The 19058-nt window shown below is 45.6% G+C and overlaps 1 protein-coding gene across 3 annotated transcripts in view; it reads left to right on the top strand.

Moving 5' to 3' along the window:
• Nucleotides 1-19058, top strand: part of LOC124031458 (cadherin-4-like) — a 258408-nt gene that overhangs the window by 120145 nt on the left and 119205 nt on the right. For 2 of the 3 annotated variants that reach the window (XM_046342697.1, XM_046342696.1), the window contains exon 3: nt 3480-3503. The exons of the other annotated variant lie outside the window; for it this stretch is intronic. In XM_046342697.1, the coding sequence (XP_046198653.1) occupies nt 3480-3503 (24 nt within the window). The remainder of the gene's footprint in view (nt 1-3479; nt 3504-19058) is intronic. 3 annotated transcript variants of the gene reach the window in all.

Below are 19058 nucleotides of genomic sequence, written 5' to 3'. Positions count from 1 at the left end.
ACAACCTCCATCTTCTGGTGATGTACAGCATAGGAGATAGAGAGAGAGAGATCAGGGATGGGAAGAGTAAAACTGAGAGAGAACACGTGAGAAAGATGGGAAGAGAAAGACAAAGGCACAGAGAGGGATGGAGGGAGAAAGAGAGAGAGAGAGAGAGGGGGATGGAGGGAGAGAGAGAGATAATCAATGACATTTGACAAGACCATCCCTCTCCAGCGTCAGCAGCCTAGGAGAGCCGTGTTTATTCCCCAGTAACAATGGATTCTGTTTCAGAGATCACTCAGTACATAACCCATCATCAGAGAGGTTTAGAACTGCTAGATTACATGTCGCGTGCTGACTGAGTACATACTGTAAGCAGATACACATCTCCACATCAACCAACCAGACATCAACACATTGCGACATGTTGTATCCTATGTACTGGAAGTGGTGTTCACTGTACTTGACAGCCCTGATTCTCTCCTCTAGGGCCTTATTACCATATTAGAAGACATGTAAATGTTTCCCCTCATTGTGCTTCTATTCAGCCACTTTAGTACACCAATCAACACACAGCGCAAAACAATAAGGCTTTTATTTTCCGTATGAATCAGACAACTCATTAGGCAGTAATGAACTAACTCCTTTGTTGCTCTTCTTGTTTGGGGGGGGGAGGTTGGGAGCGTGGGGAGTGAACATGCATGCACGCACACACACACGCACACACACACACATTCCCGCACGCACACACGCACACACACACACATTTCCACACACACACGCACACACACGCACACGCACACACACACACGCACACGCACACGCACACACACACACACACTCCCACACACACACCACCCGGCTATCCTGTAGTCCCACTCCAATTATGGCAGCATCTCACCCGGGAAAGGAGCCCACTTACCCAGCATTCACTTGATGAATAATTGATTGTTTATGCGAGTGTTTTGTTTGTAAATACACTTTTGGTGTCTGATTAATTGTTTTCTAGACATATTAATTTGCTAAATTTGATTTGATTTTTTAATTCATAATTTATTAGCTGAACACTCTCTGGCAATTAGGCAACACTAGGGTTTTGAAGGGTTTCTGTCAAACCCAGATTTGTTACGCATGAGGAAACACACACACACACACACACACACACACACACACACACACACACACACACACACACACACACACACACACACACACACACACACACACACACACACACACACACACACACACACACACACACACACACACACACACACACACACACACACACACACACACACACACACACACACACACACACACTGACACAGGGCACCAGGTGGTAGCTCCCATGTGCTAACCCATTCGTCCTAGTGGGTTAGGGTTAGGGGTATATGGTGTGGAGAAGCTTCCAGACAACCTGTTAGCTTCTGTGTCAGTGAGATGTCAGTCAAGCTTTCAAGTAATATACTGTTGTACATCAGGGTAGTAGAGTTGTAGAGGTCCTCTCTGTTTAGTGAGAACTGAACTGACTTTTTCTTTCACTCAAGACACGCTGCTCTGCATCCTCACAGTTCACACCTGATATTAATCCCAGGGATATTCACTCTGCCCAAGTCTTTGGGTGGCCATCAACCTCTCCGACCAACCATGCACAGACAGGAAATCACACAGCAAATGCACATGCAATCCTTTCAGAGAGGCACAAAGGTGTGTTTCTATAATTGAGGAGGAAATGAACAACTGTGACATTTTCCCCTAGAGCTGTAATGAGAGGAAGTGTGCCTGATTCCTTCCTTACATACAGGACAGGCAGCCCTGGACTCAACCTGGGAGACTGAGAGCAGGACAGTCAGCATTAGTGTTGTCGTGGGGAGGGCTACAAGGCCCACAGAGGAGAGAGAGTGGCGCTAGGCTGCTGCACGTGTGCCAAATGTGAGTCTGCCTGCCAATTTGTGGGGATACTGGCAAGTGCAGCGCAGGCTGAATCCTTGACATAGGGAGATGAATTATTGAAACATTGCTCGCTGTTGTGCAGGGGGCGGATCGAGAGATTCCTTTACTTGCACTCGAGGCATTCCAAGACGCTTAAAATATTGACGGGTTTGTACTGTGCTTGGGATGTTGTTGCTTATTGGGTTCTACAAAAAACGCGATAGAGCAATATGTTCTACAGGTTTAGAATGGAATTTACCAGACCTTATTGAAGAAGTGAATAGTAGTTCTCATGCTTCATTAGCTAACCGTGTTAATGCATTTACTTATTTGACGCTTACTCTGCGCAATGCATAAGTCAAATCAAATCAAATCAAATCAAATTCATTTATATAGCCCTTCGTACATCAGCTGATATCTCAAAGTGCTGTACAGAAACCCAGCCTAAAAGTCAGTAGATGGTCTGCAAATCATTTCCCCGAGTATTTAGAAACAACATGACAAACAAAGTGAGAGAAAGTACAGTATATTATGGGCCGTGTTTTCCCCTCGGCCAAGACGGTGACTTTTTGGGGGGCCCTCCGAGAGTGCCTGGCAACCTTCGCTCTCTCTGAGGCTCGTTCAGATTCTGCACACATGCCACACTCGGTTACCAGCGTGCTCCATTGTGCTACAACGTGGTTTGCTGTGATAGAACAACAATTTGAGGGTCATGTTGGTGAGCAGGGGGTGGGGGGGGGTGACTTGGCAGGGGGTTTTGTTGTTGTCAGCGTTCGACTTCCTGTGACGCCCGGCGCCGAAATGAGAGCAATGAATGTTAAACGGAGCCATTTGAAATGGTCTCTCATCAAATCTGTGTGCAGCGTCTCCGTTCGATGGCCTTGGAGGGGTAGGTGGCACTGAGAGCAACTGTCGCTAGCAACACAAACGCCTTGCTGCGTCGCTCCTTATCCAGCTGTGATGCTTATATCTCAATAAAGATGTACATAAGCGTTGTGCAGAGTTCATTCCGTTTGAGCAGTATTGCATTATAGACATCACAACAACTGGGGTGTGTCCCAGTTAAAGTATCTAAGTTCTCGAGGCAAAACGTACGGAAAGGGGAGAGCAGCAAACTGGTCCAGTTGAATTGCAGTGTGTGCAGTACACAACAGACTATAGTCAATGCACAATTGCTCTCTGTATTTGAAGTGATGTAGAATATTTGAACAATAAGGTCTGAACAATAAGGCTGTTGAACAAGAACGTGCTTTTCTTTGGAGGGGATGAAAGTATGCGAACGCCTTTTTCTTTACTCGTGGTAGAGGTGGAGGTCTGCTCAGCAACAAACTAAGTAGAATGTGTGTTTGTTTTTATTGTGTGTGATCACGTTTCCTCAGTTATTTCTATTTTCCTTAATCACTCTCTATTGTTAAATGACAAAAGTCTTGTATGGCAGCTTGAGAGCTTGCATGTTGTTCTAATCGTTGTATTCTCCCTCCCTCCCTCCCTCCCGCTCTCTTTTCTCTATCTCTCTCCCTCTCCCTCTCTTCTCGCTCCCTCCCTCCCTCTCTCCCTGACAGACACCACCCTGTCGAGTGAACGTGGTAAGTACTGCAGAGGCACGTTTCCCTGATTTTAGAGACGGCTTATTTGACTGAGCCAGATTGGCGATGTTTGTGTGGATGAGTGTGTGGAGAGACATCTCAGATGTTTGTGTGGATGAGTGTGTGGAGAGACATCTCAGATGTTTGTGTGGATGAGTGTGTGGAGAGACATCTCAGATGTTTGTGTGGATGAGTGTGTGGAGAGACATCTCAGATGTTTGTGTGGATGAGTGTGTGGAGAGACATCTCAGATGTTTGTGTGGATGAGTGTGTGGAGAGACATCTCAGATGTTTGTGTGGATGAGTGTGTGGAGAGACATCTCAGATGTTTGTGTGGATGAGTGTGTGGAGAGACATCTCAGGGGGAGTTTGATGCCATGAGCACAGAACGTTGTTTGCGTCAGCCGCGAAGCTATTTTCCTCTTCACCACATTTCATATCACAGCAATGTTGGAAAGGGAAAAACATCTACCCAATGTAATTACCAAAACAGCATCACTGGACCCATGTGGCCAGTCAGAGTTTGAATTTGGCATATATTGTATATATTCACTCTGTCCTATTTAGCCAATTGGCCCTCTGTGTCTCTAATGATATCATATTTATAGTAGCCTGCTGTATCTCCTGCCCACTGTCTATTTGTCTTCATACAGCTGACTATAATGGTCTTCAGTTCATCTCCACATGGCCCATAGAAGGAGCAGATGAACCACGTCTCCTCCAGAGTCCGTCTCTCGATTTTCATTTGACATTTGACTCCCCACATAGGCTTCCTCTGTGCTGCTGTTTCGTGCTTGGAGGAGCATGGTGATCACCCATTTCCACTCAAACCGAGATATAAAATCGTCTGCGGTACGGTCCGTGCGGTCTATGTACGGGCTGTAATAAGAGCCTATTGAGTCTGGACCGGTCTACCTGCAGATCCCAGGGACCAGGCAGGCATGCATAAAACCCCTGTGTCCTACTGTGGTGCAGTCAGTTGCATCTGCTTAGAGCTGCCCTCTCTCACTCTGCAAACAGCCTCAAACAGCCTGGCTGTGTTATCAGAGATGGGTTTAGGACGGGTACGGGTGAACAGACAAAGCAGCAATGATAAAGCTTTGTGTTTGAAGGATGCATGCACAGGTCATTGATGTGTGGGGAAACCCACGTTCTGTCAATGCACCAGCATTTGTCTGTGGAGCTCATACAGTATGTGCATCCCATGAAAGGTCAAATCATACCCTGTAGGTTGAGGTGACATTGGTGGGGATATATGGAGGGAGATATTGTAGTAAATGAGACATGGAATTCTGACTTATTATTAGTAAGTAGTAGTAAGGTGTCGTGCTAGCCATGTCATCTCTGAGAGGGGGAGGAAGACAAAGGGGACAGGGCATGCATTCTCTCTACTACTAGGTCCTATGTTGGAAAATCAGGACATAATGTGAATGCCTTCCCCAGAGGAGGGGAAGTGTGAAGTAAGTAATGAAAGGGAAGGAGTGAAAGGCGGATGAATACGTGAGACGAGGGAGAGTTAGTGCAAGGTCTCTGTGCCCTTGGCCCCTTTGTACACTACTGCTAGGAGGCGGCGGGGGGGGGGGGGGCTTATCACAGTTTATAATGACTAAAGCACATGCACTACCGCAGACCCTTCTACGGGCAATAATTGGGCAAACAATCAGAATTGGGCTGCATTTGTAAAAGCAGCCATTGTGTGTAATAAAAAAAATAAAAAAGGGGGTTACAATCACCCCCCCCCCCTTACGCCCTGTCCTCAAAAAGGCTCTTTCAGCCCCGTGTTCTGGTGTGCCAGATAGCACCCTCAATGTCAAGTGGCTGGGAGCTTTCTCTCTCGGCTTAATTGTCTGTACCTGAGACAGGATGCCTAGGTGTAATTGCGATAAGAGAAAATGCTGTGCCTGGCTGGTTTTAGTGCCTTTATCTGTAATCTCCGGATTGATTATGGTTTTTCTGCCAGTCAAGCAAATTGTTCAGCCCCTTCAACTGCACTGGAAACTGCCTTAACTGTGTCAGGACCAAATGGGGGAGCAGAACACATCGGCAAACCCATAAAACATGGAGCCATATATTGCTTATGGCAATACAAAACAGCCGAGAGGCTACATTTATTCCCCTCTCAGTACCTGTATGTTCTCTAAGTGCTTGATGTTCAGTTATAAAGGCCATACAGTACATTGAGATTAGAAATTCCTTAGTAATTGTCTTTTATTTGGAGAGTAATTCAAGGGATGTTGAACACTGCAAATATTATTTCCGGCTGATGCAGTACATGAACGTAACATTATGACTATAGCTACTGTTCCCTGAAGGAGGGAAACGATGTACAACATACTATGGGGAGTCGCACTCTCGCGACTTCAGTTGAAAGAGCTACAATCACGCCTGTCAAGGCCATTGAAATCCTCGACCCCTGAAAACCCCAGAATCCACAGGTGAAAAGAGTGAGGCTCTGATTCATTCCTTCAGTTGGACGCAACCTCACCTTAGAGTCGCCTGGGGCGAACTGAGTACCGAATAATGAGTGGAGATCCTTGACACCTTAAGCTGAGGTCGAAACCATTGGCAGGGGGTGTTGTAGGAGAGGATCTTCAGATCCACCAACTCCAGTGGCTCAAAGGGAGTGGAACACAGTGGCTCCAAAACCAGTGCCTAGTCTCATGTGGACCCAATAGGTTTGGAGGCCGGTCTAAGACGATGTACACCTTTCAGGAACCGCACACCTATGGGGTGGGGCCCTGGTGAGGCTCCATCAATTTCCATATGAAACACTGAGATAGCGGCCATGTACACTTTTAACGTGGAAAATGGCTGCCCCTGCTCGAAAAGCTCTTGTAGGAACATAAGGATGTCCCACACAGAGCACTGATAGGAACAAGCCCTTTATCTTGGCATCAGAGCTCAAACGCATACAGCCCTCTCGTGGAGGGCGACCTAGCAGACTGAATGGTAGCAATAACATTTGGAGATAAACCTCTAGCCTTCAGATTGGCCTTCTAAGGGGCCAGGCCGTGCGCCTGGGACAAAAGGTTCCTGCCAATGGGAGTTGCCATGGGTCCCCGTCTAAAAGGCAAATGATCTCCGCGAACCAAGGCTGCCTGGGCCAATGAGGAGCCACAATAATTAACAATAAGCTCTCCCGGCTCGCCCTCTCCAACATGGGCTGAATCAGAAACACTGTCGGAAATGCATAAAGTAGGGTCCAATGCCACTGGTGCGCCAGAGCGTCTGTTCTCAACAGGGCACTCGGGTGCCTCACCGAGAAAAATAGACGGCACTGCAATGCGTCAAGGCCTACGTCGGCCCTGACGGAAATGTCCCGTCCCTGGAGACCACCCAGGGGTGTAGCCACCACTCTTGAGAGGATCCCACCTGGATAAATGATCTCGCACTGCTTCCCAGCAATAGGGAGCGAGCCAAGGTTAGGAGGGAGAGAGACAGTCTCCCCGTCTGTTGATACACGCCATCACCGACATAATGTCAGTTCTGACCTGCACAAGCCGACCTGACAGAAGTAGGGGGAAGTGCCTGAGTACCAGATACACAGTTAGGAGCTCCAGCTAATTGATATGAGGTGCGCTTCCCACCAGTGTCCATACCCCACAAATTGGGGGATGGTCCTGTTGTGGTAACCTTGTGGCATACAACTCAGCCGGGGCCATGGCCCATAGGCCTGACAGGGACACCCAATGTGACTGGCTTAGGCTGCGAGATGTGTCCAGATGAGTGTCTAGCACTCAGCCCTAGAAGGGCCTTATCTACAATAGCCCCACGTGAACGGCATCCATCACAGAAGCCATCAGCTCCAATAGGCGTAGTCAAAAATACATTGTGTGACCCATTGTGTGACCCAGCCGAACGCAACCTCCGTGTGGATATAAAAGAGCGATAAGCAAGGGAATCTAGCTCGAAACACAGCAACAAAATGCGCTGAGTTTGTAGACTCTAAGGTGCTTGCTGAGGGTATGTACAGAAGGTCTAGAATGGGATGCAAAGTCCCGTTCCTTTTCGGAGCCAGAAAATACCGACTGTTCCAGCCATCCTGGATCTTTGAAATAGGAACCACTCAGATTGTCTGCTTCTGGAGACTAGAGGATATTCCCTCCCTCAAAACGGGTGCTGAGGCCTCGGGAACAGTCGAAGTGATGACGCTGCAGAAGCATGCAGGACGCACAACTAAATGTAGCCTTGTACCCTGATGCCACTGTTCGCATGATCCAGGGCAACACTGCGCATGCGCTCAATTGGTCGGAGCAGAGCGCAAGACCTGTGAAGTGCCATCTGAAGGGGTGGGAAGAGGTTGGTTCTTCTTTCATTTGCACCACCCTTGACACCGGTGTGTCTGAACGTGGAGATACAACACTTTTGACACCCCGTGAACAATGTGGATCTTGGGGTTGAAACAAACGGTGTTTATGTGCCAAGGTTTGCCTAAAGCCCGGCCCACTCTTGGTACAAGGCTCAAAAGGCTCCTGAACAGCTTCTACCCCCAAAGCCATAAGACTGCTGAACAGTTTTTCAAATGGCTCTTGTACCGGCTCTATTCACAATCACTGATACTCCGACAAGCACACACACACAAACACACACTTACTAGATACGCTCACAAAAAAAAACACAAATGCATATTGACCACACACAGACACTCACACACACACTTTTACACTCTTCACGGACACTGTTGCTACTCTGTTTATTATCTATCCTGATTGCCGATTTACTTTTATCCCGACCTACATGTACATATTACCTCAATTACCTCTACTACCTCATACCACTACACATTGACTCAGTACTGGTAATGTTATTTTATTGAGTTACTACATGGATATTCTTTAAATGTGCCTTCCTCACCATCTTAAATAAGCATGCCCCATTCAAGAAAAATTTAACTATGAATATATATCGTCCTTGGTTCACTCCAGACCTGTCTGCCCTTGACCAGCACAAAAACATCCTGTGGCGTTCTGTATTCACATCGAATAGCCCCCGTGATATGCAACTTTTCAGGGAAGTTAGGAACAAATATACAAAGGCAGTTAGGAAAGCAAAGGCTAGCTTTTTCAAACAGAAATTTGCATTATGTAGTACTAACTCAAAAAATTCTGGGACACTGTAAAGTCCATGGAGAATAAGAGCACCTCCTCCCAGCTGCCCACTGCTTTGAGGCTAGGAAACACCGTCACGGCCGATAAATCCACTATAATTGAGAATTTCAATAAGCATTTCTCTACGGCTGGCCATGCTTTCCACCTGGCTACCCCTACCCCGGTCTACTGCCCGACACCCTCCACTGCAACCTGCCAAATCCCCCACCATTTCTCCTTTACCCAAATCCAGATAACTGATGTTCTGAAAGAGCTGCAAAATCTGAACCCCTACAAATCAGCCGGGCTAGACAATCTGGACCCTCTCTTTCTAAAATGATCTGTCGAAATTGTTGCAACTCCTATTACTAGCCTGTTCAAACTCTCTTTCGTATCGTCTGAGATTCCCAAAGATTCGAAAGCTGCCGTGGTCATCCCCCTCTTCAAAGGGGGTAACACTCTAGACACAAACTGCTACAGATCTATATCTATCCTACCCTGTCTTTCTAAAATCTTCGAAAGCTAAGTTAACAAACAGATTACCAACCATTTCGAATCCCACCGTACCTGCTCCGCTATGCAATCGGGTTTCAGAGCTGGTCATGGGTGCACCTCAGCCATGCTCAAGGTCCTAAACAGCATCATAACCACCATCGATAAGAGACATTATTGTGCAGCCGTATTCATCGACCTGGCCAAGGCTTTCAACTCTGTCAATCACCACATTCTTATTGGCAGACTCGACAGCCTTGTTTTCTCAAATGATGGCCTCGCCTGGTTTACCAACTACTTCTCTGATAGAGTCCAGTGTGTCAAATCGGAGGGCCTGTTGTCCGGACCTCTGGCTGTCTCTATGGGGGTGCCACAGAGTTCAATCCTCTGGCCGACTCTCTTCTCTGTATACATCAATGATGTTGCTCTTGCTGCTGGTGATTCTATGATACACCTCTGGTTAGACTCTAGTACACAGTCTAGTTAGACTGTAAACACTATTGTTCCAGACTCACATTAAGCATCTCCAATCAAAAATTAAATCAAGAGTTTGTTTCCTATATCGCAACAAAACATCCTTCACTTATGCTAAACATACCCTTGTAAAACTGACCATCCTACCGATCCTCGACTTTGGTGATGTCATCTATAACATTTACATTTACATTTAAGTCATTTAGCAGACGCTCTTATCCAGAGCGACTTACAAATTGGTGCATTCACCTTATGACATCCAGTGGAACAGTCACTTTACAATAGTGCATCTAAATCTTAAAGGGGGGGGGGGGGTGAGAGGGATTACTTATCCTATCCTAGGTATTCCTTAAAGAGGTGGGGTTTCAGGTGTCTCCGGAAGGTGGTGATTGACTCCGCTGTCCTGGCGTCGTGAGGGAGTTTATTCCACCATTGGGGGGGCCAGAGCAGCGAACAGTTTTGACTGGGCTGAGCGGGAACTGTACTTCCTCAGTGGTAGGGAGGCGAGCAGGCCAGAGGTGGATGAACGCAGTGCCCTTGTTTGGGTGTAGGGCCTGATCAGAGCCTGGAGGTACTGAGGTGCCGTTCCCCTCACAGCTCCGTAGGCAAGCACCATGGTCTTGTAGTGGATGAGAGCTTCAACTGGAAGCCAGTGGAGAGAGCGGAGGAGCGGGGTGACGTGAGAGAACTTGGGAAGGTTGAACACCAGACGGGCTGCGGCGTTCTGGATGAGTTGTAGGGGTTTAATGGCACAGGCAGGGAGCCCAGCCAACAGCGAGTTGCAGTAATCCAGACGGGAGATGACAAGTGCCTGGATTAGGACCTGCGCCGCTTCCTGTGTGAGGCAGGGTCGTACTCTGTGGATGTTGTAGAGCATGAACCTACAGGAACGGGCCACCGCCTTGATGTTAGTTGAGAACGACAGGGTGTTGTCCAGGATCACGCCAAGGTTCTTAGCGCTCTGGGAGGAGGACACAATAAAATAACCTCCAACACTCTACTCAACAAACTGGATGCAGTCTATCACAGTGCCATCCGTTTTGTCTTCAAAGCCCCATACACTAACCACCATTGCGACCTGTTGGCCCTCACTTCATACGCGTCGCCAAACCCACTGGCTACAGGTTATCTACAAGTCTCTGCTAGGTAAAGCCCCGCCTTATCTCAGCTCACTGGTCACCATCGCAGCACCCACTCGTAGCACACGCTCCAACAGGTATATTTCACTGGTCACCCCCAAAGCCAATTCCTCCTTTGGTCATCTTTCCTTCCAGTTCTCTGCTGCCAATGACTGGAATGAACTGCAAAAATCCCTGAAGCTGGAGACTCATATCTCCCTCACTAGCTTTAAGCACCAGTTGTCAGAGCAGCTCACAGATCACTGCACCTGTACATAGCCCATCTATCTACCTACCTCATCCCCATACAGTATTTATTTATTTATCTTGCTCCTTTGCACCCCAGTATCTCTACTTGCACATTAATCTTCTGCACATCTACCATTCCAGTGTTTAATTGCTATATTGTAATTACATCGCCACCTGCTCCTTTGCACCCCAGTATCTCTACTTGCACATTAATCTTCTGCACATCTGCCATTCCACTGTGTAATTGCTATATTGTATTTACTTTGTCACAATGGCCTATTTATTGCCTTAACTCCCTTATCTTACCTCATTTTTACTCACTGTATATAGACTTTTTGTTTTATTTTGTTCTACTGTATTATTGACTGTATGTTTTGTTTATTCCACGTGTAGCTCTGTGTTGTTGTGTCGAATTGCTATGCTTTATCTTGGCCAGGTCGCAGTTACAAATGAGAACTTGTTCTCAACTAGCCTACCTGGTTAAATAAAGGTGAAATATATATATTTTTTTAAATCCTTTGACATTTTATGCACATTTTTCTTACTTTTTAACTATGCGTTGTTGAGAAAGGGCTCATAAGCTTTTCACGGTAAACCCTATAACTGTTTTATTCGGAGCACGTGACAAATACAATTTGATTTTGTTTGAAAAGCAACAAGAATGGAATAGCCAGTAGTAGCTATCTTGCCTCGGCTAGTTACCTAACCCCGCTAGCACGTTATACAACGCATGTTAGCTAGCCTGGTCTTGAAAGTCTACGTAGTAGCGGATTGCCGAGGTGCTCAAACAAGGACGACACAGGTGACGGGGGGATACACACAGAACCTGGTCGCCCTCTGTCTTCAAGTAGCCTCCCGCTACCGGAGACCGAGCACACAGGAGCCGGGAGACATTTGACCCGACCAGTGACCCAAATCATCTCTGCGCCCCACAACTCAGTCTGAGGTACGGGCACCCGGGAGAGGGAGCCATTATTGGAAACACCTAAAGAATGCTACACGATTGTCAAGAGAACATGCGCCGTGGACTAGTAGGAGAACAGTGCCAGCTGTCCTCTAGTCTCGCAAACAAACTGATTTGAGCGAGGGCAGCCTGAGCATGCACCAACCTGAGATGTACAAGACAAGCAACTTGAGTTACTTTTAATTAATTGGGGCATTGTAACGAACCCAAACCCGGCTTGTTAGCCTTCGTCATTTCGGTCACGTTAGCCATCTTACTTGCTGCTAAAGCCAGGCCAAGCAATTAAAATAATTGTCTAATTGTTTGTGGTTAGGAAACTTATGAGAACTAGACAAACTTCAGCACACAACGACCAGAGGTGAGCATGCTCTACCACTAAGGGACAGTTTAGTTGGCGCAACTTAAGACAGTCTCATGTTTAAATTGTTTGTGTTAGTAGCGTGAATTGTTCCTGTTCAAAACCAAGGTGAAGTGGGGAATATTTGAAGGAATGAATCCGAGCCTCTTATCATCTGTGGAAGGCAGGGCCTTCAGAGAGGCGTGGATTTCATTGGCCTTGTCAGGCGAGATTGTAGATCCTTTGAGAGTGCGACTCCACATAGTATGTTATACCGAAGTTGACTGACCGAAAGGGGACTATCCATTTTCAAAATTAAACAGTATTGTCGTGATTAAAGGATGTAGCTGTATTGCACTGATTTTCCCCAAGGCTCTCTGCTTAATTCTGTATGTATCCTTGGGAGCAATGTGGAATCATTTGAACACAGAAACTCTCTTTCATCAGCTCCTCAACAGCCTTGAAAGTGCTGTTCTTCTCACTGTAGCTTTGAGTAGCGGTTTGGGCTGAAATAGCAGCTAACTAGCTGAGAAATGTCTGTAAACCTACTGCAAAAAACATAAGCTAATGTCTGCAGACACACTGCACAACACAATGTCCAGGAGCCGATGCATTGAAAGGAGAAAACCTCTGGTCCTGCTTTACCTTCATGTCTGCAGGAAGGCCATTTCTGTCAGCCTAATTGAGGCACTGCTTTGCTCTCCAAGTGGCCTGCTGAAATAGCCTTATTGCCTGCTGGAGGGTACTACAGTAGCTCCAGGTTGCTGGCTCAGGGTCCTGCTGTGAAAAACAGATTGGTGGATCTCTAATACAGCTCTCTAGTGATCTGAAAGTACTATATCTACCTCCACAACTCCAGAGCAGAGTGCAGGGATTTTTTTAAATATACACACTTTTAACACACACATGTTCTAAATGCACGCTGTAATGACACTCTTTACATTTTATTTTGGTTTGAACATTTTGCAGTGCATATCTCACACTGACTATGGGTTTGTGTGGGCTGTCTTTTGGCACTCTCCAAGCAGAGGATACATTGCTTGATCTTTTGCGCAGGCTTTCTCTGAAATGTGGTGGATTGGGAGGCCTTCTGCCCCTCTTCCCCCTCAATGCCAATTAAAAGTGTTTTTTTTCAAGCATGATTTGGAGCTCCTGAAAACAGTTGAAGTGAAGTCACTCAAGACATATGGCAGATGGTTACCCAGCTAGCACACAATGTTCTGAGAACCATATGTTTCTTAGAGGTTGGTGAGAGCATGGTTGTCCTATGGTTATTTTGCATAGAACCTTGCCACAATGTTCTGGGAATGGTGCAGGATACCTAGCTAGCACATAACATTCTGTGAACCATATGTTTTGTAGGTGGGAATTTCAGTACTGTAGCATAACGCTTTATACAGGTTTCCTCATAGTTCTTTTTAAAGTATTGTTCTCAGAACATTAAGAACTTTCCACCAAAATACATTAGTAACGTTCCAAGAATGTTATTTAAAAACATATGCCAGGGTAGGCAACCCTGGCGTTACGCAGTTTTAGATTTAATCGACCAGGAAGACCAGGTGTGTTGAATTTAGGCAATCACTGAACTGATCAATTAGTTCAGTTGGCCAGGTGTGGTGCCTAGTTGAAAAAATCCTGCAGTACCCTCCAACAACAGGGTTGCCTACCCCTGACATATACATTCCATTCTCAGCATCAACAAAACTCTCTCTATCCTCTATCTTGTTTAGTGTATTCAGGTGTTAAGTGTGTTCAGGCCACGCCCACTAATTTGCCACACCTGATCTTAATGAATGCCTGTTTTCCAGGGTCTGTTTGAATAGACTAAAATAAACAGCTTTGTATGAGCTAAAAAACAACAACAAGTATAGCATGCTAGCTCCATCCTGGTGGCGCAGTGGACTAATTCCATGGAGAGGGAGCAGAAGATCATAGGTTTGAATCTCGCTGATGCCATGCCAGAATAAAAAAAAAAAAATGTGTTTGCATGATTAATGCCTAAGCAAATTCATTTCCATGTGTTCTATCTGAGCTTGGCGTTCAAAGCAGTTAAACTAAGCTGTTCTCAGAATGTTACTTAATTACCTTCAAATAACCTATAATTTCCGTTCTCAGAACGTTCATTAAACCTACCAGGAAAACTTTCAGGAACCATAGTAAAATGTTCTCAGAACTTCCCTGTAACCTAACAATTAATGTTCCTTGAACAGGGGAAATTTTCACTTCCATCCTCAGAACGTTTTTTAAAAAAAGATTCCTTTTTAGTGGTCAGGAAAATTATGGCTTCATTCCCAGAACCAATGGGAAACCAAAAATCTACGTTCCCATAACTTCTAAGGAACCAAATGTTCTAGCTGGGTAAGCTTGGAATTTGCAAATAGAAATGACAACAATGGAAAGCACCTATTTCCAGTCCAATTTCAAATGTAACCTAGTTAAACAAAGGTTAAATAAATAAAATGTAACGTACTGTCAAACCTTGAGCCATAGCTTCTTCAGAGGCATAAGATACTGTGCTGAAAATGCCATATAGGTTTTAAACTCATCAATCCCCCCCTATAAAAGTATTGAGGCAATACAAAGCATTTCTACGAGAAAAGCTTCAGCGTCAACCTGATCCCATAGCTTAGACCTCAGCTCTCAGCTCTGGGTCCTCACTGAAAAGGGATCAGCTGTACTATGGGTCCATTGACAAAGACAGGAGACTCAAAGAGAGGTGAGACACATGAGGAGAAAGCCTAATGGCTGCAAGCTTCAACGTCCCAGCGGGCTGGCAGTATTAAACAGGACCCAGAGAAGTTTGATCCGTTTTCCAAGAAGTGTGTAACCCCCATTTTTTTATTCAGACAAGAGAGGACAGGAGACCGGGAGGACTAGGGCGTTCTCTCAGCCATGTGGATTTGTCTATAGGTTCAAATCATAAAGAGATCACACACAAACCAGAAACACACAAGTCCTCCACAGTGGCTATTCCTATTGCACTGTATTCATGTGAATATAAAACCACTTTCCCCTCATAAGTAGTGTAAAGTACTTATGTCAAAATACTTTAAAGTACTACTTACGTCGTTTTTGGGGTATCTGTACTTTACTAATTATATTTACTTTTACTTCACTACATTCCTAAAGAAAATAAGGTACTTTTTATTCCATACATTTTCCCAAAAGTACTCGTTACATTTTGAATGCTTAGCAGGACAGCAAAATGGTCCAATTCATGCACTTATCAAGAAAACATCCCTTGTCAAATCTCAATGTTAACACCTTTAATTTCCTCCCCTCCCTTTTATCTCCCACTATGATCCGATCTCCCTCTCATCCTGTCCTCTCTTCCTTCTCCTCCTATTCTATTCTCTTCTCTCCTCTCTTCTCACACCCTGAATCATTTGAAAGGCACTGTAGCATTACGGGCCCACTGAGACGGCCTCATCCAGGCAAATCCCTACTCAAATTAAAGTGTAGAGACATTATTAAAGCCAATCGCTCCTTGTAGTTCCCCAACAGTTAAATTACAACCTTTTCCCTCCTGCTCATGTCTCTAAGAACAAAAAGAAACCCCTTTTTTATGGCCCTCTTTTCCCACCACGATCGAGCGGAGCAACGGAACGTAGAGCTTTAAAACCATGTCGTTTCCCTAGATTGGGTGTGGAATTATGATGTGTTTGGGAGGAGCTGCCACTCATGGGAGGCAGGCCCTGCTAGAGGCTGGCTCATGATCGGCATCGAGTTTCACTAACACAAAGAGGATTAAGTTCCCCAATTTGAAAAGCTTATTTTTCACACACTTCGCCTCGACACTCCAGCTTGTCAGAGGCATCCACAATCCTCCAAGTTTGCTTTCATGTTTGAACGTTCCGAAGCAATTTCTCTGCTTTACTATAAATTCCCCTGCTTTTCAATGCTTTTGTCTGTCAAATGGGTAAAGCAGCGGGAGTGCTTTCCCTGTCAATCAAAACTCCTGCTCCAGAGTGTGTTCCCTATACTCACAGATTACTGTTCTGCTGTATGCTACGGAGGTGTGTGTGTGTGTGTGTGTGTGTGTGTGTGTGTGTGTGTGTGTGTGTGTGTGTGTGTGTGTGTGTGTGTGTGTGTGTGTGTGTGTGTGTGTGTGTGTGTGTGTGTGTGTGTGTGTGTGTGTGTGTGTGTGTGTGTGTGTGTGTGTGTGTGTGTGTGTGTGTGTGTGTGTGTGTGTGTGCAACTGCTCTACTGTTGTTTGTGTAATCTGTCATTTATTTGACATTACAGTGAGGGCTGCTTTCATGCAGTGCATGTCGGGGTCTTAGCTGTCAGAAGCTGAGAGAACTGTGTCCCGTGAAGACTGGAGCCCTCCCGCCATGGTCTAATATCACATTAATGGACCCTAAATTGGCAAATTAATGTCAGTTAAACTGCACTAATACCTCATTTTCATTCTTAAGAAAATATGTAGAACAGTGTAAGTCTCAGAGGGACACTTTCTATTTCAATAAATAACATGGATCTTTAGTTACTGCTCCATTTCACTTAGTCTTGAAGGCTTTGTCACCAAAATAGATTCAGAATTAGAATCATGTGAAACGTTGTTAAATAGTACCATGTTAAAAATAGAAGCAGGCTTGTGAAATGCTGCTGGCTGCAGTCACCGCACATCCTGTTGATTCCAGAAAACCATCCTGCATCTTAATTCAGCTCCTGTGTAGTCTGAGAAACAGAGAAACAGAGAAACAGTATTCTCCTCACCTTAGTCTGCCTTTTCTCTCCCCAGTCACGCACAACTAGCAGCATCACACCATTCTGCCTGAATTACCATCGCCATTTTCGGCAATCCTCATTTCTGAAAGCGGCCTCACTACTGCAGTGTGTTGTACAGGCAGGCAGCAGGCTACCATATGACACGCAGGAAGATCATGGTGATATAATGTGACCAATCTGATTATGGAGATGAGCCTTATGAGTCTGATGTTTATCACATTCTCTGAATTATACCACTTTCACCAAATGGGTGAATCTACAGTATGTGTGTTTTTTTTTATTTTGTATGTTCTGAATTGAACTCAATGAGGCCATGTACTGAAGATGATGACAGATTATAGAGCACTCCACTCCTTTCGCTCCACTGTCAAGATCATGAAAAAAAGCCTGTGATGAGAACATGTCATTTGGCAGGATGGTTACTATGCATTATGTCAGGTAGACATAATAGCCTACTGCCTGTTTTGGATGCCAAGCAGGAATAAAGTAGAACGCTCTGAATGTTTGACCTCTCCTTTGTCACAGTGGTTGTATAAAATATTTTCTTCATCCATCCCTCCCTCCCTCCCTCCCTCCCTCCCTCAACCCCTACCTCTTTTGGCCTGTTCTGTAATAGCAGTGGAATGATGTTGGAGGAATCCAACATTAATCAGCTGCTGTTTTTATAAGGCAGGCAGGGTGGTGGCTGCATTGGCCCCCTTCCTCTCCTCCCACCTGGTCTACTTCCAGATGTTAATGTGGCTGCCTAGGCCTACCCCTGCAGGTGGAGGGGCGTGTGTGCCAGGGCAGCCAAGAGTGGCAGGGCCAATCTCTTCAACAGCGAGCTGGTCTCTGGTATTGTCCGTGCTGTGGTTGGTTCTGATACACTTCTGGTCCTAGAGGAAGGACCTCCACCGTACATCATCCTGACCCTGTCCCTGGTCTCTCACAGTCCAACGCTGTTTATTAGACGAGTTGACGCTCATAACTAGGGTGACGTATGCCACACTACATTACATTAGCTCTACGATCAGCTGTAGGGGGATATTGCCATTGAGATGGTAACTCGTGCTATTAGATGTCACATTTTTATGGTGAATGGAAAATATCATACAATAGATCTAGGTGTAATACAGCATAGATCTACCTTAATTGTCACTTGGGTTAAGTACCTTCTCAGAAGACTACTGCAGTTTGTGGTTCAACTAAGGCCAGAGCAGAGAGAGCAATTACAGCCATTCTGTTTCTGCGCCCTCCCACGCTAGGCGAGGAGGATGGCGAGCACTGTGTGGAGAGTAGCTGTAAGATGAGGTGTGTGTCAAGGCTCTAAAGGTGGTGCTAAGTGTGAAGTCGTTGATGTTACAGGATCTCACACTGAGTCACGCAACCCTGTAGCCCAGTTGATTTGTGTGGTCTTCCTGCCTCAGCTACTCTCTCTGTCAGAAGGTATTTCACTGGGGATAGTGAGAGGAGACGCTCCCCTGACACTAGTATGCCTCAGGGTTTCCATGCGTGTTCCATTTGTTGCTGAGAAGTGCAGGAACGATCACACGTGGCACTCTGCGCTATGCTGTATGTCCGTGTTTCTCACGTGCTAATCTCGGTTTGCTCTGCTGCTGAGAGCGATACGAATGTTCACCATTCAAGGCTTAAGATACAATAGGTTTGAGCCATAATTAGGTTTGAACCATCATTCGGTTTGAACCATCATTAGGTTTGAACCATCATTAGGTTTGAACCATCATTAGGTTTGAACCATCATTAGGTTTGCTCATTGCCTTTTTTGCAAACTACTGCCGACGCACACAAACATATATATTTCTGAGAACTGGCACCATCTACAGTATTTGTGAGGGGAGTCTGTAGTACCTAGTGGTAGTACCACTCGATCGCCTTAATGTCCTCAGAGGTTCTCCCAGCATGCATCAGAACCAGGAAGAGTGTAGTTCCTCCCAGTCAGTGTAACTGAGTTCAGCGAGTACATTAAGTTACTATCTCTACAGCTCTGGTTGGGCGTTACAGTTCAAATCAAAATGAATTTGTCAAATGCTTCGTAGACGAACAGTGAAATCATTTTCCAACAATGCCGAGTAAAGATAAGATAAAAAAAAGAAAGAACAAATA

Source organism: Oncorhynchus gorbuscha, linkage group LG03 (genome assembly GCF_021184085.1).
Source record: "Oncorhynchus gorbuscha isolate QuinsamMale2020 ecotype Even-year linkage group LG03, OgorEven_v1.0, whole genome shotgun sequence".
Lineage (NCBI taxonomy): Eukaryota > Metazoa > Chordata > Actinopteri > Salmoniformes > Salmonidae > Oncorhynchus > Oncorhynchus gorbuscha.
Note: the sequence above shows the minus strand (reverse complement) of the source record. Positions and strands in the feature narration are given on the sequence as shown.